Source organism: Tiliqua scincoides, chromosome 1, assembly GCF_035046505.1.
Source record: "Tiliqua scincoides isolate rTilSci1 chromosome 1, rTilSci1.hap2, whole genome shotgun sequence".
In the NCBI taxonomy this organism is placed as follows: Eukaryota; Metazoa; Chordata; class Lepidosauria; order Squamata; family Scincidae; genus Tiliqua; species Tiliqua scincoides.
In genome coordinates this window covers 11,655,801-11,682,108 of record NC_089821.1, presented here as the reverse complement: position 1 = coordinate 11,682,108, position 26,308 = coordinate 11,655,801, and the positions used below count along the sequence as shown (strand labels likewise).

The 26,308-nt window shown below is 42.6% G+C and overlaps 1 protein-coding gene across 1 annotated transcript in view; it reads right to left on the bottom strand.

Annotated features, from left to right (window-relative positions):
- The window catches only part of RYR3 (ryanodine receptor 3), a 296,319-nt gene that overhangs the window by 17,011 nt on the left and 253,000 nt on the right, over nucleotides 1-26,308 (bottom strand). Inside the window, exons 87-98 of the mRNA XM_066612315.1 lie at nucleotides 23,591-23,719; nucleotides 22,670-22,774; nucleotides 20,276-20,357; nucleotides 18,671-19,995; nucleotides 15,922-15,980; nucleotides 13,895-14,066; nucleotides 13,555-13,641; nucleotides 11,458-11,655; nucleotides 9,294-9,424; nucleotides 4,745-4,787; nucleotides 1,950-2,077; nucleotides 290-350 (exon numbers count right to left, since the gene is read on the bottom strand). Coding sequence (XP_066468412.1) covers nucleotides 290-350; nucleotides 1,950-2,077; nucleotides 4,745-4,787; nucleotides 9,294-9,424; nucleotides 11,458-11,655; nucleotides 13,555-13,641; nucleotides 13,895-14,066; nucleotides 15,922-15,980; nucleotides 18,671-19,995; nucleotides 20,276-20,357; nucleotides 22,670-22,774; nucleotides 23,591-23,719 — 2,520 coding nt within the window. The remainder of the gene's footprint in view (nucleotides 1-289; nucleotides 351-1,949; nucleotides 2,078-4,744; nucleotides 4,788-9,293; nucleotides 9,425-11,457; nucleotides 11,656-13,554; nucleotides 13,642-13,894; nucleotides 14,067-15,921; nucleotides 15,981-18,670; nucleotides 19,996-20,275; nucleotides 20,358-22,669; nucleotides 22,775-23,590; nucleotides 23,720-26,308) is intronic.

Here is a 26,308-nt window from a genome sequence, read left to right as displayed (position 1 = left end):
GCACATATTGTCCTAAATATGGGAGCAAGCCTTAGAGACTTATGCGTGTGTGTCCTATCCAGGCCCCGCTCACACAAACCTTCCATCACAAAAACATAGAGGAGAGAAGCTGTGAGCAGTGGCAACTCATTACAGGAATTTATGTCCCACATCACTGCAAAAGCTGTACACCTGATAAAATAGGGAGCACCAGCCCAAGGCTTGATCCTTACTCATACATGACCTGTGTGAACCAGCCATAAGAATAATAAAGCTGAGGGATTTTTCCAAATGTATACTGTATACTTACATTATCAGTGAAAACAACACCAAGCTTCCAGATATGGTATTTGGCATCAATAGAACTTAACCTAACAGGAGAACAAAATAATCTGAAATCAATGCCAGCATCCATTATTTATTTGAAGCAAGATCATCCTCCCCTCCATTTATCAGCACGTTCAGCCTTTTTCAGCAGGCGTGTGCTAAAATGTTTTTAAGACCTTTGTGGAGGTGTGTTTGGGTATATTTGGAGGAAATGGAGACGAGTACATTACCACAGTGAAGACGAATTTCAAGTGAATGCTATAATTGTATGTTTGAGTTAGATCGTGTCTAATGTGTGTCGCTTTGTATCTCCCCCGGCTAATGCCTTGTGCCAGAGAATTGTACTGTAAAGTATGAAAAAAAAAATCTGTTTATGCTTTATATGTTATGACTTAACCATTCACACAGAGGAGTGATATCTTGGCAACAGTATTACATGCAAGTACTCAGCATCCAGTTAGCTACAAAGTTGTGGTCATGGTCATATATGATATACAGTATTTGTAATAATGTAGCTGAGCATCTGCATTTCTTTCTGAGCCGCATCATAGGCCCACATGTCTTTTCTTTAACATCACTCAGGGCAGCTTTGAATGTTAAAAAGGAATGTTCAGAGAAGATGTGTGAATGACTCATGCATCCTTTTTATTCCATTATGTTGGAGGCAGCAACCTGGGTGGGTATCTTCCCAGAGGTGAGATGCAGATGTGTATCTGTCCATAAAGGAGAGGCATAAATTGCTTATTCCTCTAGTCTAGGTGCTTCCTTATAATAGCTGAAGCTCCTCTCAGTCTGGTTTGATTCACAGGAGATTTGGAGAGATTTGAAAAGGAGCAGTCCTTTTTCTTTAACTGATACTGTAACTAGGCCTATAATCTGGTGAGTAAAAAATGGAGGAAGAAAGGGACTTCCACTGCTGTGATCACCTTCCAACTCAGCGTTAGCAAATTGGATGAGGATCAGAGTAGCTCCATTGACAGAAGGCTGGAAAGGCTGGAAGGCAGATAGGGAGGGGCTTATCGGTTTGCTGCCTCTCCAACTTTGCTGCTTGATGCAATGGCAGCCTGCCTAGAATGTGGCTATACCTATCTAACAGCAAGCAGTTCTGTGCTGTTTGTTGCAACTACATGTATACACCAGACCGTGGTGTCAGGTTTTTTATATATTTAACCTTTCCAAAAGCTCAAGGTGGCTTATGTATTTCCTACATATTGATGTAAAAGCAATCATAGCATAAATATGTACCCAATAATCCAAATATGCACATGCCTGATCACGTCTGATCTTGGAAGCTAAGCAGGGTCAGGCCTGGTTAGTACTTGGATGGGAGACTGCCTGGGAATACCGGGTGCTGTAGGCTTGTACCACAGTCTTTCGAGACTGAAGGTTGCCAACCGAAAATAGCATAAATATGTATCCCAAAACAACAGAAATATCTATCCATCACCAACAACCGACATCTCTATCTTTCTTTTCCTTTTCTAAACATAAAATGGTCTGAACTGATTAGCTGCTGTGTATCACTTTGAGGGAATGGGTTATAAAGATGGAAAAACAACGCAAAATTTATAAACAGGTAAAAGAAGGTGTTTTGTTTTTTTTCCTTCCAAAGCTGCTCTGTCTCTTATCAGTTCAAACCCTACCATGAAATGAGAGATGCTTCCTCTAGTTCAGTATGTTCCACTGGACTGAAATCAAGAGCGTTTTTGTCCAGTCCTAGAAGTTCTGCAATCCGTTCAGCTCCATACAAATCGCCGTACTTGTTGATCACCTTCCAGGGGAAAGATGTGAGGTATCATCAGCTTCAATTTAACCAGTATTTGTCAGAACTTTTAAAATCTTAGTATTCCAGAGTTGATGCTTCTAGAACGGTGACAGCTCAGACAGGAGAAAAAAGGCATTCAAAAACTGAAGAGCATAAAAAGCTATTATCTGAAAGTGTCTCTATAATTTAAGGTAATTTAAGATGGCATGTTTTTTTTCTCTTAGAGGTGACTGAACATCCCTGAAAAGACAATGGCTGCAAATAGGAAGGAACTGTACACATGATAGATAACAAAAAAATTGTGGCAGCCTAGCAATGGAGTTAAAGCGTTCTAACCTGCCCTCATTAAACAGATCACAGCTAGCTTTTCCCAATGTGATTTACCAGATAACATGCAATAGGGTGTCTTCCTTTCTCTGATGCCAACCTGGGTGAAATGAACAGAGACACCAAAACTTTACAAGAAGATCACAAGTCTTTGGTTGGGAAGGATCCTTGACAGGAAGGGTCAGAAGCCTGGAATTTTTGCTGTCTCATGAGGAGGAAAAAGAAAATGACCCAAAGCTTTATACATAATGTAGTTTGGTCTACACAAGTAGGCAGCAAAATTAGCACCAATTGTTAGGAATGCAGACCTAATAATAATGGTTTCGGTTATTGTCTGTGGCTCGGGAAGTGGTTTCTAGAATAGACTCCTCTATAGAAGAGCTATATAGGCAAAACTTTTACCCACTGCTCTTCCACACTGGATAAGCATAGAGATTCATAAGTAGGCAAGTTAAAGGAATTTTTCAGTGGATGGAGGACAGGACTGAGTTGCTAGAGCAAAACAGATTGCTAGAAACTAGCTGTAGTGTGATAACAAATTGTGGGGAAAAATAAACTTTCCCTAAGTAGGCAGTGCTTTCCAGAAAGGGAGATCTGCAAGGGAGCTATGTAAAGAATTTCAGAGGGTGTTGGTCACAACCTATGAGTTAAGAGCTGTGAGATAAGAGCTGTGGCCCTCATGTGATCATCACAAGACAGCTGTATCTAGATGAAGACTATGATGTGGACTTAAGTGTTTAACCCTTTACCTCAATGCTATTTTGCTGATGAGTTCCTGGTGAGTACCTTTACCTCAGTGCCACTTGCAATGAGTTCCTGAAGGTGTCTTTGAAGGAAATGGCAGCTTTGAAGGAAATTTTGACAAACAAACAGCATGGAGGTAAAGGATAAAGCACCCTCTAACTCTGTGGGATGGTCCCAATACAGAGCAGGGGCTTTCATGGCTGCTATTTTAAAGGGGAAACAGCCCTCAAACTAGATCAACGTGTTTCATTTCATGTCTAGCCTGGCCCAAAGTTCATACAGAACATCAACCAAAACCCTACCTTATTCTCTTTGTGCAAGGGAACAGCAGTGATACTGGCAAGACTGTTAGCAGATCTTGCACAGGCAGAATGCATTGGTTGGCTCTGCCAGTATTTTATTCCGCTTCTCTTGATTACAAGAACAGAGAAAGGCTCTTCTCCAATGCTGGCCTCTGGGATTAAGCTAATGTTTCACAGCAAAGTTGTAGCCTTTTGACCTTACATTGTGATGTTTACTTGTTCCTTTCGCATACTGCAACAAGAGTGCCTTATCATTAAGGTTGGCACAGTCCTGAAGCAGGTAAAATGGCCACTTTGAATGGTGGGTGAGGAGGGGGAACATCAGCACCCCCACCTGCCTGTTGCCTCCACTGGCCTTCCAGCTAACCATTTGATCGGCCCACCAGCCACCACCCAAGAGTGCCACAATACCCTTTCCTCACAAGGAAACAGAAGTAAGCAGGAAGAGGACCATGGATGAGGTGGCCCAATCTTATTTGAGAGACAAGTGCTGGAAATAGCATTGCAGCAGTGAGACAGCAAGATAAGGAAGGGAATGTGGCTTCAAGGATAAGACGGTAGCAACAGCAACCACCACCATAGAAGGTGAGTGTGCAGACACATACACACAAAAAGTTTGGGGTTTTTTTTTTAAACTTTGGCATGGTTTCAGGTGCCAGTTTGTCTTGTGCCAGGGCTATTTATCTGTCTGGGTCAGCTGCTTCCCTCCCGCCCCGACTTACATGGAGAGGCTGAGGAAGGGTCCCCAGACAGGCAGCAAAAGCCTCAGGAGGAGGAGGAGGAGGAGAGGCTGCCTGGACCCTGGGCACGCCCGCCCAGCTGCCTGTTCCACCAAACACAGGGGAAAGAAGGGAGGCAGGGATCAGAGCCCCCGGCCCCTTTAAGGCTCTCACAAAGGAAGTGGGAGGAGGGTAAGGGAGGAAGGGTGGAGTAGGGAGGGCTTCGTAAGAGAAGCCTGTGATGAGGGTGAGGAGAGCAAGGTGTGGAGCAGGTGTGCTGCTCCACTGGTGAACCCCACTCTCAAGAGACAGAGAGGAGGAGAAGGGCGCTGTAACCCCTCCCTCTGGTCACCCAGCGGAGGTTCCTGAGGCTCTCCCCTCTACCCTTTGTTAAGCCCTTGCTAAGAAGGCCTAGGAAGAGGGAACAAAGCTCCATGGATGACAACCACCCGCCTCCCACAGAGCCTGACATTATCACACTCGTTTTTAAGGTTCCTTTAAAATATTTCTATGAAGTTATTGATAGATATGGACTTTTACCTTGATACGAGTCTTGATGTTAAAAACTTAAAGGAACTTACCTTTCGTTTTACAAATTTATCCCAGTAATTGTTGGGAAAAGATCTGTATAAAAACAGAAATGAGAGCTCGGATCAATTAGGTACAATTCGGGAAAAAAGCACGTTTATTATATTGCTATTTTATTACAGCTCATAATTAGGCAGCTGCCTCTACTTGCTGATCTATGAGCAGAATTTTTCATTTCTGATAGATTTTGGCAGCACTGAAGGAAATGCAGTTTTTCTATGGTTGCCCCTTCTTCTGTAAAGTGTCATTTAGTAAGCAATATTATTCTTTTCTCCATTGTTACATAGCACAATGCAGACTGTACAATTATTCTCTTTAGGATTAAATCTGTTTACAAATCCATCTTCAGTTCCTGCCAGGTGTGAGCTAAAATAAAGTCACTGTTTTCTGCAACATACTCATTAACCTTTCAAAGCATTAATTTTACAACACTTGAGTTTAGATTTTCCTTCTATTACGGGTTCTTTGGCAAGTAGAGAAAACGCATTTTTTTCCAAGAAAATCCCGGATCCCAAAGGATCTCCTCTATGGAGAACTCGTGCAAGGAAAGCGCCCTACAGGTAGACCACAGCTGCGATACAAGGACATCTGCAAGAGGGATCTGAAGGCCTTAGGGATGGACCTCAACAAGTGGGAAACCCTGGCCTCTGAGCGGCCCGCTTGGAGGCAGGCTGTGCAGCATGGCCTTTCCCAGTTTGAAGAGACACTTTGCCAACAGTCTGAGGCTAAGAGGCAAAGAAGGAAGGCCCATAGCCAGGGAGACAGACCAGGGACAGACTGCACTTGCTCCCAGTGTGGAAGGGATTGTCACTCCCAGATTGGCCTTTTCAGCCACACTAGACGCTGTGCCAGAACCACCTTTCAGAGCGCGATACCATAGTCTTTCGAGACTGAAGGTTGCCAGTACAAATAGTCTATCAACCTATTCTTTACCAGTTCAGTTTCTATTTTTCCTAGACAGAGTACTGATATTTTTATTATGGTAGCTCCTCACTTCCTAACTTTTAGGTGACATTGCATAGATTTAGACTGGGGTGTAAAGCAGAAGGCAAATGGGCCAAATAAAGCCCCCTGGAAGCAATATATCCAGCCTCCGTTATAATTGGACTCTTATATCTTGAACAAGATTTGCACATTTTCTCTTCTCTCATTTGCAGTTAATGAGTTTCTATGCGAGAACAAAGTGCTTATTTCTGGCCATCATCTGCTTAACGACATCACTTTCTGCTTAATGACGTCATTTCCGGTCCTCGGCAGGCACCGTGAATGTTAACTTCAGCCCTCTGGGTGAAATGAGTTTGACATCTCTGCTTTAGACAATCCTACATCCATATTATGTGACTGACCAACACAATGTCTCCAAAGGCACTTCTAAAAGCAGAGAGATGCGGCAGCAATGAATGCAGAAGTCAAGCCAGTAGCAGCTGAAAGCTGGATTGTAATGAGAATACCAGGATTCTTCATTTTAACACGTCTGTGGAACTCTGGTAAAGGGGCAATACGTAGGATCACATGAGAAGCGAATATCATATGGTTTTTTCCTCTCACCAATATCACTGGATTCAACAGCGTCAGTGTGGGAAGTCATGTCATATCACCCTCCCACATGGTTCTCCCAATGCACATGTTACTACAGGCAGTGTGAGAAACAGTCACATTGCCAAAGCAAAATAGGAATGGGGCCTAACTGTGAAACCTGGAAGCAGTTGGTGTTGGCCTTCTTCAGTTGAATATTCAATAGGAAAACAAGGCTGCTATTTACTACTTTAAACTTACAAGACAGTCATTTACATGGAGATAATTCACTGTAATTTTCTTACCGTAGGTTTATTAGCAAAATGCATCAAGTCCCCTCCCCCTAGTACATCAGACGGAGATAAAAGAAGTGTGCAGGGCAGAATGGGGTGGTAACAAGGTATGCTAAATACAGATCCTGAAAAGTGGGACAAATGTACTGTGAAACAAATAGGTCACAGGTCCAATCCAAGAGGCAGGAGGAGTCAACTGAGGAGCTCCTTTTGGCACCCACAGCAGCACTCACAGGAAGCAGATTGGAAGGCTGAAAATAATGCAATGCTTATTATAGAGTTCATAGAGCTTAGCATTGCGTTATTTTCAGCCCTCCAACACTCTTCCTGTTAGTACTTCCTGTTTCCTGATACTATTTACAGATAGCAAAGAGCCAGTGAGACACAGGAGACAGCAACAGGAAGGCTACAATCACAGGCAGATAAGTCATTTGCACAATGGGGGGAATTTTTGAACCACAGGTAATTGAAAACTCTGATACAGGATCATGGATACAGGGCGAGCACCTGAACCAGTCTTATGAAGGCCTTCGATTTTATTCTACTGGCAACAGATGTTCCACTAAGCTTGGCATATCTAACTATTTCTGTTACATGAATGAGATGGAGAGGATATAATAGACTTCTCGATGTGCTTTCTCTCTGCCCTATCCATCACCATACAGTCTAACTAGTAGCCTGGGAGAGGGACTGTAGCTCAGTGGAAGAGTGTTTTGCATACAGGTCCCAGAATCAAGCTGGGTGTCTGTAGTACAGAGAAAAATTCCTTGCACAGGAATTGGGAAAGCCTTTGCCACTTGGGTTGACAAGACTGATGAAGATAAACCAATGGTTTGACTCCATATAAGGTAGCTTTCTGTGATCTAATTTGTGGATTCTGTCTGAGACAAAAAACGGACATATAGTTGACTGGCACTTCTCAGAAGGTTCCCACTGGTCCAGGAGACACACTGAGGCACTGGAAGAAGCTATGTCCAGTTAATATCTGTAATGTTTAATATATAACGAAGAGAAAATTTGACAAAAAAACAGAGATAGGACCTGACTTGTCTACTAAAAACCTGTGCAGGACACTGGAAGACTGGAGTATATTTTTATAGAGAGTTCAGACAGGAAATCATCTTATTATCCTCTCCCTAAACAGTCAGCAAAATGATGGAGGGACTACTGAAGAATTCACCCCACATCCCCACCCCACAGGCAGGAGGTCTGGTCTAGAGGGTTGAGCCTCCATTTGCCTGAAGATAACATCCGAAGGTTGCCAGTTCCAGGCCACCGGCATCGTGCGACCTTGAAGCAGCTGACAAGCTGAGCCGAATTATTCCATCTGCTCTGAGCGTGGGAGGATGGAGGCCAGAATGTGCGGCCAGATTAAGACAGTAACATCTGAATGTTGTGGTTTCTTGAAAGATGGAACCTTGCAAATTGTAAAAATCCCTACGGGGATTTAAATTGCCTGCCCATGTAAACCACCTTGAATAAAGTCCAAGGATGATGATGATGATCCTGACCTCCAGTTTCCTGTTTTGTTTTCATTGTGCTGTTAACAACCTTGGGTGGCAGAGATCCAATGGTTCTTGAAAGGTGATGTAAAACTCCTTTAAATAAATAAATGGGCATGTTCTTTTGGTGTTTTTCTTCCCATGGTGAATGAAAAAGCCATACTTCCCTGAGCAGGGAACTGTAAGTAAGTTGTATGTTCAGGTAAGTAAGTTGTATGTTCAGGTAGTTGCTATACTGATGGTCACTATTCCATATTCACTCAAGCAAATGCACAGAAACGTCTCTGCTGCTCCCTTACATTTTATCACTGTCCTGCATGTCTTTGCAGTATCCAATTTTGTGCTGCTCAAAACTGAGATGTGGGGTGCACATATGAAACTTAGAGCCCAATCCTATCCTTCTCTCTGCCAACTCAGCTGTGCCAAACATGAGCGTTTAGTAACTAGCCAGGGGAGGGGGGAAGGGGGGCAGATTGGGATGCTTTGAAGGGGAAAAGGGAATTATTTCCCCTTACCTCTCCTGCTCCAAAATGGATCTCCTCAGACCAGCACCTGGTTCATGCATGTGATGCTTATATACTAGTGATCTATGCCTTGGAGGGAAACTCCACTGGTATGCAACTGCCAGCGTCAATGATGGAGCAGATGTGGGCTAATAAACTTAATTTGGATAAAACTGCTCTTGTTGAACTGGTACTGAATTGGTGATGAGAAATCAACTCGTTTTAGATAGACTCTAGCATACATCCTGTGTACATCCACAGCCTCCCTGGCTTGAGATGGAAAGGACATATACAGCTGCTTGCCATCATAACGATTTCAGTAAACTTCCAACCATCTCGCCCATCAGATATCTGCTAAAGAACAAGGCAACCCAGGCTGTTTCAGTTCCAACAAGTTGGAAACAAGACTGTATCAGATTTAAACTATAATTATGCAGGTGCTTACCCATCTCTAGGTCACATTTCCATCCCTCTTTATATAGACTATTTGCAGGTTATAATAAATTTAGAAAATGTAATCTAAACCGTAGAAAAGACACAGAAAGATGGACGGAGTTTACACCAACTCGAAAGAAAGATATTCACTAATATAAACATGTGCAATGTAACATTATCTATCAGCACTGTGAAGAGGAAAGTAACCAACAAACAGTGACTTTGGCTAGACCATCCAAGTTTCAATTACTCAAGTTTTACAGTAAAAACTGCACTGCAAAGTGTGTTGCTTACGGAGTGTTAATGACTAGTCGATCCCACTGTCCTTTAATGTCATCTTCAGAGGGTTGCTCGGTAATGTACAGACCATCAAATTCCAATTTCCTTGCAATGTCCTTTTCCCTCTTGAACACAACCAAGGGAACCTTTGGAAAGACATATTATTAAAAAATTTTTGTTGTAATTATTTGGAACCACCAAAGGAATTTTGCAAATTTCTTATAGTTCTGAATATTAAATATTACAGTCAGGGTCCACTTTGTGAAGTTGCTCAAGGGCCATCTGCCTTGGAGAATATAAGAACATAAGAACAGCCCCACAGGATCAGGCCATAGGCCCATCTAGTCCAGCTTCCTGTATCTCACAGTGGCCCACCAAATGCCCCAGGGACCACACCAGATAACAGGAGACCTGCATCCTGGTGCCCTCCCTTGAATGTTACAGGAGAAGGCAACTAATAGTAGCAAGCAGGTCATAGTAGCCAATAGTGCACTAGTGTTGCTCACTAGTATAATGGCTGCTTTCTTAGTTGTTTCACAGCTCAATTATATTCGTGCTGCCCCAGGTTGATGCAGTGGCACCCAAATGGTGACTGCTGCATCCTATCAGGGGGGCAGTTGCAGAGTTCTCCTCTAGGTAAAGGAACAATCATTCCCTTACCCAGAAGTAAACCTCCATGGAGCGGGGGGGGGGGGGGTCTACTTGAATCTGCCACAGCTATTTTGCTGTCATGAGTCTGTGTTGATCTCTGCCACAGGATCAGACCTGGAAAGGGGTGAGGATATCATAAGAACATCTTATACATTTTTATTTATTTATAATATATAATTTTGAAAAAATCTCCTTAATTTTGCTCTACCCTGGGTCTACCAGTAACTTACAGCCCAATCCTACGCCGCGGCAGTGCTGGTTATCACAAACATTCCATCAAGCATGTCGCTGCTGGCGGTACGCCCCCAGCACTGGCACAAAGGCCAGTCCCGGTCAGTGCTGGGAAGTCATGCCATGGGAGCTTTGGTGGTACATTTGGCCACAGGTTGGTGATGAGGCTTTTCAGGGCAGGGGGAGGGTGGAACTGGAGGGGTGGGGGGAGGGGACATCGGGCCCAGGATGCAGGTAGGGATGGCGACAGACTCTGTCACCAAATCATAAGAGCCCCGCTAGATCAGGCCAAAGGGGGCCCATCTAGTCCAGCTTCCTGCATCTCACAGTGCCCACCAAATGTCAGGCTGCTCACAAGACAACAAGAGACCTGCATCCTGGTGCCATCCCTTGCATCTGGCATTCTGAGGTAGTCTACTTCTAAAAATCAAGAGGTTGCACATACCCATGCCTCCTCCTGAGCTGCAGAGGCCATGAGAGGTCTTCTCGATTTTGTGCCTGCTAAATAGCAGACACAGAACCAAGTAGACCCGTTGGGGCTGCCAGGGCTTTACATGGGGTAAGGGAACCAAAGTTCCCTCATCCCAAGGAGACCTCTGGCTGCTTACTTGGCCCCACAGGATACAGCGGTGGCCATTTTGTTGCCGTTGTACCACTGGGAGCTGGGGAAGTATAGGATTAGGTACTTAAGGTGGCCAAGGGCACCACTGAACATGAAAAGTGGAAAGAATTTGCTTTCAGGAATCAATGATGGAGAAGGTTATAGGATTATGAACAGTAGTTTTGGTATTCACTTTTAGAATCCTGAAGTTCCAGCTGGTCATGGGTGGTAAAAGTTATAAGAGTACTGAAAATGAGATTATTATTGATTATTATGTGGACTTTTTGCATTATGGTAAACAGCAGCATCTTCTACTGGGAGGACTGCAAGGGTTAAATTAAACTGGGTAATAGATATTTACGTCCATATCTTGATGAAGGCTCCTGGCTTGTACATTTTATAAGATGTAAAGTGCAGAAGCAAACCTTGGGTTTCAATGCCTGCTTTCATCACACATACAATCTTTAATATGAACTTTATGTACATAAATGCCTATGCAAGCAACAGTTAGGCATTTAAACTCTTAGGCCCCAAGGCAGAAGTCTAAGACTTCCCCCACGTCTGTTGTGTGTTGAATTGGCCCAAACAGTAGAACATATTCCCTCGTTATGCACAGTGACAGTTCTGAGAATTATAGACAGGATATAGGAAGACAGATACACCACTGCAATTTGGGGTTAAGATGAAATGACTCACCTTCAAACAACAGTACCCAACAACACACACAAAAGAGATAACTGTATGAACAACAGCGAGAGCCCTCAGCGTTGGTGCCATGTAGCCCGTACTTTCTTGTAGCACAAAGAACACAACACCCTCTTCATCTTCATCCTCCTCTAACGAATGCCACAAATCAGACTCTTCTTCCAGCTCCTCAAGTGGTTCTTCTGTCACCTGAAATACACACAAACATACAAAAGAGATTGTGTCCACATAGGGGTTAAATGATTTTTTTTTTTAAAGGAAGCATTCCTTCTAACATCTGACAGTTTTCTCTGTCTTTTTTATAGATTTGTGGAAGAAAGAGAGAAAGACTATCCTACTGATACGAAATTGTGAACTTGGGGTGATAACTATAAAGCACTCGCCTTCCTTGAAGTGTAAAGAGCAGAAGCAATTTGGACTCCACCCACTACCCTACTCTTCATGTACAGATGATGAATGGTGTCGTCAGCTGCATTGAGCTTTTCAGCCCATAGAAGCACAATGTGTGTACGTGTCCATTTCCTCATTCATCTAAGGATGTACACAGAGACGGCTTCGCATGGCCTAGGGCACTGTTTCTCAAATTGTGGGTCGAGATCCACTAGGAGAGTTGTGAGTCAATTTCAGGTGGGTCTCCATTCATTTCAATATTTTATTTTTAGTATATTAGACTTGACTGCATTTGGACAGATCTGTACTTCACAGTACAGATAGCATAATGTATATGCTTTTTAATAATGATAGTCAATGGGGCTTACTCCTGAGTAAGTGTGGATAGCATTGCAGCCTAGGATTGTAATTTTTTTTCCTGCTTGATTATGTCTCTTCTGGCCATGACATCATTTACAAGTTAATGACGTCACTTCCGGTGGGTCCTGGACAGATTTTCATTCTGAAAAGTAGGTCCTGGGCTAAAAAGTTTGAGAGCCACTGCTCTAGGGCAATCAGGGCAAATGTACTTAGTACTCAGCTGTAAGGGTATTTCGCCAATATATCTAATTTCAGCACTTCACAATGGTTAAAGTTAACACAAGTATCCATCCTGCAAATGTGGTAAACTAAACACTGCAATCTTAATCTGCTGCTTGAATAGTAATAGGAGCTAAGAAACTATGTGTTTGATCAGAAAGTCTGCCCTTCAAATCTCGCCTATGCCATAAACTCACTTGATAGCTTTCGGCAAGCCATGAATTCAGCATCCACCTTTCATATGCATATGGGGTCAGAATACTGAACTACCTTACACTGTTGTTGTAAGATTGTAACAATGATAATGTATAGGATGCACTTAAAAACTCTAAAAAACCCACATATATGCTAACTGTGATGACAATGCAGAAGTCCCAGAAAGTAAATGAAAAGTAACAGCTAAATTAGGGCCCAATCCTATCCGATTTTCCAGCACTGGTGTAAACACAATGCAACCCCAAGGTAAGGGAACAAATGTTCCCATACCTTAAGAGAGTCTCTGTGACTACCTCCCCATAGGAGGTGGTCTGGTCTAGAGGGTTGAGCCTCCATTTGCCTGAAGATAACATCCGAAGGTCGCCAGTTCGAAGCCACCGGCACCGTGTGACCTTGAAGCAGCTGACAAGCTGAGCCGAGTTATTCCATCTGCTCTGAGCGTGGGAGGATGGAGGCCAGAATGTGCGGCCAGAACAAGACAGAAACATCTGATTGTTCTGGTTTCTTGAAAGATAGAACCTTTCAAATTGTAAAAATCCCTACGGGGATTTAAATTGCCTGCCCATGTAAACCGCCTTGAATAAAGTCCGAGGAGAAATCTGAGGACATAGAAAGGCGGTATATAAATACCTGTATTGTATTGTATTGTATTGTCCCCACTATAGGATGCAGTGCATGCCCACTGGTATGGCTGCACCGGCACTGGAAAATTGGATAGGATTGGGCCCCCAATGTGTTATTTTCATTGTAAATGAATACAATTTTTTCATCCTTCCAACTTAATTGGGTTAAGAACTCACTGCTTTTACATGAGTTTTCTCTGAATTAGTTCATGTTCCAAATATCACTCTGACAATCAGCACATCCTATCAACGCATACTAATGTAAATACAGTTGAATTACCTTGTAGAAGAGTAGAATAAAGTTGATGGCAAAGGCAACAAACAGTGCAAGAAATCTTAAATTGTAGAAATTTCTGGCCAAATAGTGCTGAAAATGCAAAGGAAGTTATCAGTTCCTATAGCAAGAATCAACTCAAGAGTAAAGAAAACAACTCAAACTATGCATCAGGTTACAGACATTATATCATCAATTATATTCAAACCTCATTTTCCATGTAAAAGTTCTGTCTTATACAACTCATGCTTGTAAAAGCCCCAATAGATTAGCCACGTTTGAAACCTGCTATCTATATTATTTTCCAATGATCAGTTGATAAAAGGAAGGAAGAGTGTCAACATACCAGCATTTTTGTCTGATACACCTCCAGCACTTTAAAAAAGTTAGCCATAACAGCCTCAGGTTTCTCTGTTTTTAGCCCGTGCCTTCGTTTCCTTTGTCTGGGTTCTTCAGCTTCCAAATGTTCAGAATATATATCATCCTTTATTTTGTCTTGTTTCTCACCATCCTCCATGCTAAGGAAATGATATAAGCTGTTAAACAGCAGGATCCAATCTCTACATTGTCCACTATTAAGATATAGAAAGTGACACTTAACAAACTGAGGGCACAATCCTATTCTGCGCTGGAACAGACAAACCAAGAGGTTTGTGGTGTTATCCAGTGCAGGATTGTGGCCAGAAGCGGCTTAGCCAGAGGCAAGGGGAAACTTTTTCCCTTACCCCTGGGTAAGGGCTGCTGGCCCCTATGGGTCTCCTCAGACTTGTGCCACCTCTGGAGGTGGCACAAGTTCAAGGAGAGCGCAGCAGCTTGAAGCCGATCCATTCTCCCCAGGAACAGGGGTTGGGATCTGGTATAACTGCTGGATCCCAACCCCACCTCCCTCTCCCCTCCTGCCCCGGGGCCACCCGCCGTCTGCCCTCCCCCCGCCCAGGAATGCCTCCCTCCCACCTCTCCCCCACCTACCTTTTCTGCTTGTGTCAGCCCAGCCGGGCTGACGCAAGCATCTGAGAGGAAGCCAGCTGAAAGGCTTCTGTCAGCCTCTGCAGGGTGGAATTTCTCAGAGTGCCGGTCCGGCTTCCTCTCAAGGAGGCACAAACGTATTTTACTGCACATTTGCAACCCTCCCAGGCCAGCACAAGGGACTTGCACTGGCCAAAATAGTTTCTAGGATTGCGCCCTCAGAATGATTTTAAAGGAAGAATTGGATTCAAAACTGTGACTTATTTAATGCAATTGCAGTTTGGCAAAAAGTAACTAACAGGAAAAGAGCTCTGCGAAAGTGGATAATTTGCTAGGTGAAAAGATACAATGCACTCTCACATATTAATACTTGTGTGCAGGTACTTTGTGCTAAAGCATCTTATGATGAAAATTCCTGATTCTCCAACACGCCCTCTTCCCTCCACTAAATGGCTTCTGCGCTCCCCGTAACACGCTGAAGGTAAGAAGTCAGAGGAGAATGAAATAATTTTATAATAATTAGCCGCGGCTGTGAGCCCTTCCAGCCAATGTCCTATTTCAAGGTAGGGCCTGCAAAGTAGGGCCAGACTGGGAAACGACCAGCCCCACTTGGAGGAGAAGCTATTAACAGTTAATCCTATCTTGTGCTGGCACAAGGGGCTTTCCCGGCATGTTCAGAATGCTCTTCATCTATCAGAAACAGGAATTCACCTGGTAAGTAATTTCCCTTTTCCCCCCTCTTTTTAAAAAAAATCTACTTTGGACCTTACAAATTCTCCACTTCCAGCTACTATGATGCCTCAGCATCTAGGATGGGCTGCTGAGACATTCAGATGCTGCAGCTATTATCTCCATTATCCTGTTGAGCATCATCTTCTTTTTCAACTCAATGGTACACAAAAACCCCTGGCCTTGTCAGCTCATGACATGTCAGCTCACGACCATGACAATCAACTGATTTGGCTCTAAGTGCAGCAAGAACCATGAATGCCTTGGATACAACATGCCACTTGTATCAAAGATGAGCAATGAAAACAATATGGAAAAATCAGTTCTTAAACTTGGGTGCTCAGATCTTATCCTCTCCTTGTCTTGAAATTCTACCCCAAAAGTTTTTAATTTCTTTGTTCTAGCGCATAACCTATTTTTTCAAGGAAGCTATGTGCTATTTCATGGCTTTAAGCAATATATTTCAAACCTAAATAAGAAACCTCTGACGTTCTAGGACTTCTAAACACTTTTATATATTCAAACAGAATTAATATATATTGTGTTTGAGAACTCACAGCCCAATCCTATCTACACTTTCCTGAGAGTAAGCCCCATTGACTTTAGGATTGGGATGTCACTCATCTATGTAAATTAAAAAAAAAATCTGGAATACTGTACACAGCAAAATTTACTTACTCAGCCTTCTCTGATTCTGTTCTTGCTTCCGATTCATCATCCTTTGCCATGTCATGTGCCTAAAAATGTTGAATTTGCACTGGAAATTAATTTTACGGAGACCTAATTCTATTGACTTATATTCAAAGAAGGTTAGTTATGATTAAGTGACAATGACATTAGTAATACATGATAGCCATCATGCCTAACTTATTCCTCTAATTTCAATGGGACTTAGTTATGACTAACTTTATTTGGATACAACCCATTGAATTTCAAAAGTAAAAATAATTATAAATTATTTATTATTATTTATTTATTTTTTTAAATAACTTTTAAAATTATTAAAATTTTATTTTAAAATTTATTGTTTATTACCAAACACTTGTAATAATAACTTAGGACACACACTTACCATACTAGCAATGAACTACAACAAACCAAACCCATGTTTCAACCTTAAAGTAGCTTTTGGCTTCAGTCCACTTGTGCATTCATGCAGCAACCAGGCTGCAGTACAGACAACCCTCCCATTCAGCTGGCTGGCACTGTCACTGATGAGGGTATACACACACAACTCTGATGGTTGGGCAAGCAAACCATACATGCTGTGTCTTTTTGTGGGCATCTTCCTGATTCAGCGATTCCAGTTTTATAAGGGAATGGTGCAAGAGGATTCTAGCAATACAAAAACATGCCTATAGTTCCCCCAGGAAACTGACTACATTAATTCACAACTTATCCCTATTTTTTTTCTCATTTTCTGACAGTTGTTAGCTACATTGGAAAGGTGGTTTGTTTATTATTTGACTATCCATACCTTTCCAGCTGGAAGCCTTCAAAAATCACTTGCAAAAGCAAAGGCAATTACAAATACGCAATTTAGGGCGCAATCCTAACCCCTTATGTCAGTGCTTTCCAGCACTGGCATAGCAGTGCCAGTGGGACATGTGCTGCATCCTGCAGTTGGGTGTCACTCACGGTGGCCTTCTCAAAGAAAGGGAATGTTTGTTCCCTTACCTCAGAGCTGCATTGCCCTTACGTCAGTGCTGGAAAGCACTGACATAAGGGGTTAGGATTGTGCCCTTAAAAAAATAGTTAAATTAATGGCACAATGCTATTTAGGATTGGGCCAGTGCATGCAGGGCTTTATGACTGCGGAACACAGTTCCACTTCTGTAAAATGGCTGCCGATGGAGACCAGAGTGAGGAACTTTGGTGATGAGAACCATGGCGAATGGGCACTTAGTGCACAAAAGGGGCACTTGATGGACAAGAAACCACACGTCCTTCACAACATGTATGGCAAAGACAGGGGATTAATGGATCAGGTCCTGGGAAGGGGAGGGATTGGTGGCAATTACATGCACCTTTCCCCTGCCAAGGCCTGATGCCCCCCCTCCCTTCCCAGGCCCGATCCACTGACATGGGGAAACACAAACTTGCACCAGCCACAGACCTGGCGCAGGTCCGGGTTGTCCCATTGCCCAGGCTTGCTCAAGGGCACAGGGATGAATATCACTTTATCCCAAGGGTACCTCCCAGCATCGGCAATCCAAACATAGGATGTAGCATGGGCAGCTCTGGCCCAGCTGCATTGGCCAGTGGGGGAAAGGATAGGAAAAAGCTGTAAGAATACAGGCTGAGCCTCATTATTTGCATGGGTTCCTTTCCAAGCACTCAAGTGGATGGCAAAAAACACACTATAGCAAATCAATTTTTTTAAAAAAAACAAAGTTTCTCTGCTCTGGTGATTTAAAAACAGCCTTGCTGACCTTTGTGATGTAAGATAAGAGTCATTAAGAAGACAATCCATCAATCAGTCATCCTCCAAGCTAGTCCCTCCCTTCAACAATGCAAAGTGATCACCTTTCTTTCATGTGCTCAGGGGGAAGGAAAGGGTCTGCTGGAGAGAGAAGGATTGATGGATTGTCAGCCAGCTGTCCTCTCTCTCTCTCTCACACACACACACATTAAGGAGGCTATTGTTAAAGGACTGTTCAGTTTTTAAAATTGATTTTAAAGGGGTGCATTTTTCCCCTTCTCCAGGGATCAGCACATTCCTTTTCATTTGCAGGGGTCATTCGTGTTGAGTCAAATCCGTGTATAAAAAGGCTGGAGCTGTATTTATATACTGCTTCTCAACAAAAACACTCATAAAGTGGTTTACCTAGTGAAAAACATAGAACGAAAGTCATCATCCTGGGACAAACAAATGCAGATTCTGAGTAACAGCTTTTAAATTACAGTTCAGCAATGGAGTTTAAACCAGCTTGATGGATCAAAATGTCCTCTGTCGTAATCATGAAGTCATGTGCAGAAGTTTCATGATTTCCATGAAATTTTCATGTTTAGCAGATTCACTAACTAATAATAATAATATAATATACAGTATTTATATACCGCCTTTCTTGGTCTTTGTTCAAGACTTTATTCAAGGCGGTTTACACAGGCAGGCTTATTAAATCCACGCAGGGATTTTTACAAATTGAAAGAAGGTTCTCTCTTTCAAGAACCACCACATTCAAGCTGTTACACTCCGATCTGGTTTAACATTCTGGCCTCCATCCTCCCACGCTCCGAGCAGATGGAACAGCTCAGCTGCAGCTTGCCAGCTGCTTCAAGGTCGCACGGTGCCAGTGGCCTCAAACTGGCGACCTTGTGGATGTTAATCTTCAGGCAAATGGAGGCTCTACCCTCTAGACCAGACCTCCTGGTAAAACAGTAACTAAAACAGTAACACGTTAAAAAGTACATATCGATTACTGACCTGTGTTTTTTTCTTCTTGGAAGCAGTACTTTCCACAGCAGGAGGGGTTTCTGATCCAATAATATCAGCAATATCCCCCAGGCCAACATCATGACCATGTTTTGATCCACCTTCTTTCTTTGTATGAATGCCAAAAATATCTGACAAGATGTCACTTTCTCCCGTTTCATTTTTTACAAACTGCACAATCTCAGCAGTAATGCCATGTTCTGTAACTTCAACTTTCTCTGCTTCAAGGACATCATCATGGATTCCAAATTGTGTTGGATCAGGCATGTCACCTAGTATTTTGGTAACTCTGATATTTTTGGCTCCTTCCACTAGACCACCCCCAAACACAGTACTCCAAAGAATCTGAAAAATACCCCACACTATAGTGAGGATCATTTGGAAGAACCCTACAAACAGCATCCAGAAAAAAGAAAAAGACACTTTAACCAATTCTTTTACAGTCATCTTTCTTATTTTTCTGTACTGTTTCCTTAGGTTTTTTAACCTAATCATTTTAAAAATTGTGGAAGCATTTTTCTTTAGTGCTACACATGCCATTGCAAAAGCTGAAGCTGATTCAAGTGAATTTTCTTCTATTGCATCTTCTCCAACTTCCCTTACATAGAAAGGCTCATCCACTTCCTCGTCTTCAGGTCTGTCAACTGGGTCTGATTCAGAGATCTGAGATGCCAACTGCATTTCAAAAATTGTGTCCTCACAGAAGTTGACAAAAAGCTCCATTTTCTCTTGTTCTCCACCTTCATTTACAACGTCAAAAATAAACTGCCTTTTTGATTCTTTCACTTGGGGTTTTTCCCACTGTGTTCTGCTGGATTCACTGATTTCAAAATAAACTCTTTCTATCTTCTTCGCACCACCCATTATTTCAATGCGCCCCAGATAAGGCTCAAAATAGTTAAGGACACTTTCTGCTGGGTCTAATAAAGTCTGAAGTCGTGAATCATTTGGCATATGTTCCGAAAGGTTTGTCAGGAGCACTGCCACATTAAATCCAATATCTTTGGCTGGCTGATGAAATCTTTCAACAAAATCAACATAGTTAAACATGTCATTTTCATCCGCTTCTGCACAGGACAGCAGGAATTCAATCTCTGACTGTGAATATTGCTTCTGACCTTCCATGGCTTTCTGGAATTCCTTCTTTGAGATAATGCCTTTGTTTTCTGGGTCATACTCTTTGAAGGCTTCAGAGCTGGTTAGATCTTTCAACTTCAAAAACATATCGAAGAACTTCAAGATCATTTCTACATTGCTGGAGGATTCAACCAGAGTATCCACCATCTGTTTTCCTATTGTGCCATTTACAACATTACCTGCATTACAAATTTAAAAACTGTCATTTGATTTATTTATAAATATGCTGAAGACAAGCTTATTCTATACTTATCTTTAGAAATTATGCGAATTTGATTTCAGACATAATTTGGCTCAGTACTATTGTTCAATAATATTAGAGTCTTAATTTGTACTCATCTCTTATTTAAGACAGTTATTATTATCGTAGCTAGCTTTATATAAAATTACACACTTAGAATTATGGTGATACTTGTATTTCATAGAAATGAAAACCAAAATGTTAAAAACAGATTCAACCTTCAAGTAGCGACAAGAGCATCACCACCATATCCTTCAGAAGATCCAGTAGTTCCTTCAGTAAATCAATCTGACTGGAGTCCTAGAGTGCAAAGAGAATAAACTTTAAAAAAAAAGAAAAAAAAGAAAGTTGAAAGTCCAGCACAGTAAATCTGCCAGTCTGTGACCCATATGTTTAAAAAGAAACTGAAGATAATACCATAGAACAGCAGTTCCCAAACTGTGGATCCAGGACCCATCAGTGGGTTGTGATCCAATTTTTATTGAGTTGCGAAATTGACAAGGCAGATTAGGCTATTTACATGTACATCAAGGGTTAAACAAGCTTCTGCTATGGGGGAGCACTGCTGCCTAATGACTATTTTAGCCACACCCTTTGGCATTTCTAAATCAGGTAGCAGCTTCAAGGGCCTCTAAAAACCACTGCCAGAGAAAAAGCTCACAATGATTCACTGTTTTTAATGCCAGACTTCTCCATGGTCATAAGTAGCACATTACCTCTAATAAGCCGAATATGTTGTTGACACAGGACTAAATATTTGCAATAAAATGAAGGATTTTTTTCAACTGAGTGATAGTTTGCATATTTACACAGAAGTAAAACCCACTCAGCACCATAAGAGTGACTCTGAAAAAAAAGTATGCCAAGGACTGCAGCCTTAAACATGGTGAGAGTATTCCTCACATCCAGCTGTCACACAGAGGACCACCCATCCAGGGATCTGCACATGTAACAGCAAGAAATGCACCAGTTTCTGCATTTGTGGAGCCCACCACTTATCACTTGTGACACCTTGTTCATGGATCAAGGTGCTTGTGAATAATTTGCAAGTCACATTTATTCAAGAACACACACACACTGCTCTTCTCATTCTAATTGCATAGTTATACTGAGTAAGTTTCAGCACTTCAGAACATAATCAGAATATTTGTTGGTATTCTCTGAAGCCTGGTATATTCAGCACCTCCCTCTTCTCTCCAATTTGGGGCCAATACATAATACATGAAGATGAAAGGGAAAGAATGAATAAAGTACATAAGCAGAATGAAACAAGGCAAATGGAGATAGATAGTTGACTGTGACTGGTCTTGTAAGTGGCTTGTTACTCTCTCCTTTTCCTGTAGTACATGCATGTGAAAGTAGATAGAACATTATAGATATCTCAGTATTCATATTAGATTTTGGTGGGGTTGAAGGAAAAAATACATAAATGGGCCAGTCATTGTATTTTAATATAATTATGTTTTCCAGGCACAAGGCATGGCTGTTCTCTTCAATCAAAGCCAAGTAAGGGCGCAATCCTAACCCCTTATGTCAGTGCTTTCCAGCACTAATATAAGGGCAATGCAGCTCTGAGGTAAGGGAACAAACATTCCCTTACTTTAAGGAGGCCTCTGTGAGTGACACCCAACTGCAGGATGCAGCACACATCCCATTGGCACCGCTGTGCCAGTGCTGGAAGGTACTGACATAAGGGGTTAGGATTGCACCCTCAGTGAAATAAACATTACAAAACATTACGAAACATTATGAAATAAACATTATGAGTGTGCAGTTTCTTTGTTTTTCTGAATTAAATGCAAAGTTAAAATTAACATTGATGTAGCACAATAAACATCATTCTAATTACATTCTAGGAAAGGAATGCCTACAAAACAGACTTTCAGTCCCCAACCCTACTTAAACCCCTGCACAGTGTGCTGGTATGACATTCACTGCATCCTGCAGGAGAGGATTTGGCAACTGGATGTCTCCCTTTATCCTGGGATAAGCACCAGTGGACACATTGGGTCAACACAGATTTGCACTGATGTCACTGGTCCAAGTATGTGCTGACCTGTGTAGGTGGACCAGAAGGGGATTTGGATTCAGTGGGCACTGCTGCCGCCACAGAACCCGCTCCCCTCCCAGACTCAATCTGCCCAATCCGTCTCCTCCCTGTTCCACCCTGCCCCATCTCATCCCCTCCCAGCACTTCCCCTATCTGTTCCACCCCCTAACACTGGGCTTATCTGCTCTGGCAGGCCTCCCATCATCCAGTCTACTCACCAGTTTGTGCTTCCACAAAACATTTTATGACTGCTTTGTGACAGCCTGTGCCAGCAGAATTCGTCTTTTTAGATAAGATTTTAGGTTTAAATAATATTGGGCCTTTGGCTACAATCCTAGACACACTTAACTACCAGTAAAGCCCCATTGAACATAATGGGATTTACTTCTGAGTAGACATGCATATGATTGTGCTGTTAGGGTATCACAGTAAATTATATACCAGATGCAAATAGAGGCCATTGAGTACACAGATCAAGTCTTGGTTATATGAACTCAGTGTATAGGTCATTCCATATTATATCCATAGCATATAATCAGAAAAATCATACAATAAAATTTACCTGAGAAAGTTTCATTTGCATATTAGCAAAAACATGAAGGAAGCCAACAACTGCATCCCATAATCTACTGTGAGCCAGACTCTGCTGGTTTCCTATGCAAGGACCCTAAAAGTAAGGAAAATGCTTTAAATTCAGGTAACATAACATGTTCATCGTATATAAATTTGCAGTAATGAAGAACTGCTTTTTAAGAGTATTGTACAACATAGGGTGCGATCCTAACCCCATATGTCAGTGTTTTCCAGCACTGACATAAGGGCAATGCAGCTCTGAGGCAAGGGAACAAACATTCCCTTACTTTGAGGAGGCCTCCGTGAGTGACACCCAACTGCAGGATGCAACACACGTCCCATTGGCACCGCTGTGCCAGTGCTGGAAAGCACTGACATGAGGGGTTAGGATTGCGCCCATATTCTAATAAAAATAACTTTTTATAAAATTTTGCATCCAAAGAATTTTGCATTAATGAGGCGAACGGAAAAAGAAAATGAATGGATGAAATGAAGGAGAACGGAAGCTTGGATGGTTGTGAAAGTAAAGAACACCATGAACAAATTAGAAGAGACGACAGAAGCCATACAGTTAGGAAAACTGGATTGCGAAACTGGAAGTGGTTTCCAATCTCAATTTTTAGCTTTCTAGGGGAGCCCTGCGGAAGCATCTGCGGGGCTCCCGCACCCTCCAGAGGAAGGCACTCGCTTCTATAAGTTAAAAAAAAACCCTTCTGTCCCCAGCAACAGCGTGATCCTGGAGCTCACATCACCTCCATCACCCCACCCCCACAAAGACTTAATGCAGCACCAAGTCCAAATAGGACTTTGGGAACCGCTGATCTAGTTGATGTGTCTAAATTCACATCCACATAAATTTACACATAGCATATACACAGTACCCAATGGAGGAAAATAACATGCTACTTACCTGGATATATTCAGTCAGTGAATTAAAAATCTGCTTAGTCACAGCCAATGCTTTGGAGAAGTTACGTTGTCCAGATTCATCAATCACATCCTTTCCGGAATAGTACCAATAGAAGTCACTTATTGATTCCTATGAATAAACAATAGCTGCTTTTTCTCAATATTTTTGTGAGATAAGAGTTAAACACTATCATGTAAGGAAGCCTTAGGGAGTGGGTGACATTTTTTTTCCATGTAATACATTTAAATGTTTGTATATTTTTATATTGTCACTGAATACTGACAAGCGCTAGTTTTATAAATAAAAGTAGTGCATCAGCAAGAAAGAATAAATTATATATTCTCATCTATTTTAAAATATCAGTACAGTGATGTTGCGTTTCCACCAAGATTGCATCAATTCAGAATGCCTTCAAACATTTCAGTTATGAAGTCATTATATCAGGGGTGCAATATCCATGATCCTCCTATATTGGGATTCAGGTTGCCTCCCTGTAATCAGGCTGAACAATTTAGGACACAATCCTAACCCACTTTCCAGCACTGACATAAGAGCAATGAAACTTTGAGGTAAGGGAACAAACATTCCCTTACTTTGAAGAGGCCGCTGTGAGTGCCACCTGACACTCTGACCCTGCAGTCCCATTGGTCCAGCTATGCCAGCACTGGAAAGTTGTTTAGGATTTGGGCCCTAAAATGAATGTTCTTGTCATGCTAAGCCAAAGTTGGGTTATTAAACTTTACAGGGCGCAATCCTACCTTGCGCTGGAACAGGCAAGCCAAGAGGCCTGTGCTGTATCCAGTGGAGGATGGGGGCCCAAGGCGGCTTAGCCAGAGGCAAGGGGAAACTTTTACCTTTACACCTGGGTAAGGTGCCCTAGCCCCAATTGGTCTCCCCGGACTTGTGCCACCTCCTGAGGTGGTGAAAGTCTGAGGAGAGCGGAGTAGCTTCAAGCTGCGCCATTCTCCCCAGGAACAGGGGTTGGGATCTGGCATAATGGCCAGATTCCAGCCCTGCCTCCTGCTCCCTGCCCACCCGCCCCTGGGTCACCCACTGCCCACCCTCCTCCCACCCAGGAATGCCTCCCTCCTGCCTCCTCCCTGCCCACCCCAGCTGGGCTGATGCAAGCCTCAGTGAGGAAGCTGGTGCAGAGGATTGTGTCAGCTTCTGAATGCTGGCCCAGCTTCCTCCCAAGGAGGTGCAAACATGCCTTATGGCACATTTGCAACCCTCCTGGGCCAGCACAAGGAACTTGTGTCGGCCCATGGATACCCAGGACAGTTGTGTTGTCTCTCTTTCTTTTCTAAAAATCCCACTCCTCCCCTCCCATTCAGTTTCTTAGGCCCAAGATTCAAGCATCTCCTGCTTCAACAGTGGAAACAGGACAAAAAGGGGACAAATGTGAGGATGACTTCCCCAAAGGGAAATTTAAAGCCTCTACATACCCTCACACTAGTGGAAGGGAGGAGTTATTCATCAATGATGTCCCCCTAACAACTGAAGTACCCTAATCTTCTGTGGAAGACTGCTCCAGTATTAGAAGCATGATAAGGAGGTTTATCCATGAGGTCCAAACACTCCTTCCATGAGGAGGTTTTGCATAAGAACAAGTTTTACCCTGCATGTGCCTGATCTCATCTGATCTTGGAAGCTAAGCAGGGTCAGGCCTGGTTAGTACTTGGGTGGGAGACTGCCTGGGAATACCGGGTGCTGTAGGCTTATACCATAGTCTTTCGAGACTGAAGGTTGCCAACCAAGTTTCACTCTCAGAAGGAGAGTTTTCTTTCTTGTCTTTCATTGTCCTGTTTCATTGTCTTTCCTCTCATTGTCTTTCCATTGAGAGTTTCATTGTCTTTCCACTCTCAGAAGGACAATGGAGCAGGCTTCACAGAAGAGGAGGATACAAACCAAATAATCACTTCAGTCAGGCACACACACAATTAGCATAATCAATGACATAATTAAATCCACAAAAGCAACTGCAAAATTGCAACAAAAGCGACAAAAGCAAATCCAGGAGAAGCAACTGACTCTGTGATGGCAGAACTAAGAAGAGACTACCAATTGTTGCCTACACCTTTATATGTGCGTATATATGGTGCAAGCCAGGTAAGCATGACCCAGGCCAGTTTCCTGCTGTTTTTCTTGGGCCGGTGGCAAGGTCGCATCAAGTCCCATAAGCCTTTGGAGTGAAGGCTGAGCTTTGGTTCACTTGAGCAACCCTCTTTCCCCTTGCTGGCCATCTTGTGAGTCTAGCCTTGCCCTGGAAAATTTTCTGACAAAATGCACTTTTCTTGGTGAGTCAATTCAATTCACAAGGCCATATCCTGGGAACTTCCTGATTTGATGTTAAAAAGACCATTCCTGATCACAAAATAAGTAACCTTCTCTTATCATCACAAACGCAATCCCAAGCCTCCAGAGCAAAACCCCTCCTTGTTGCTGTTTACCACTGCTGTGACTATTGCTGCTTAGTAATTCATTGGTGTAGCATCAAGCACTTCCCTTCCCTCTGCTTCCTGAGAACTACTGTTCCAGCTGACAGTTAGTACAGATATAAGACAGCTCTCTCCTTTTAGCTTTCCCCCCTCTTCCGAACACCTTTTCCTCTGAATGCCCACTGAATGCCTTTTCACCCAACTTTGAATCACGAGACACCTGTGTCTTAGCAAACTAGTTTGACAATCCCTTCATCTCAGCAAATAGACAGATAACCTT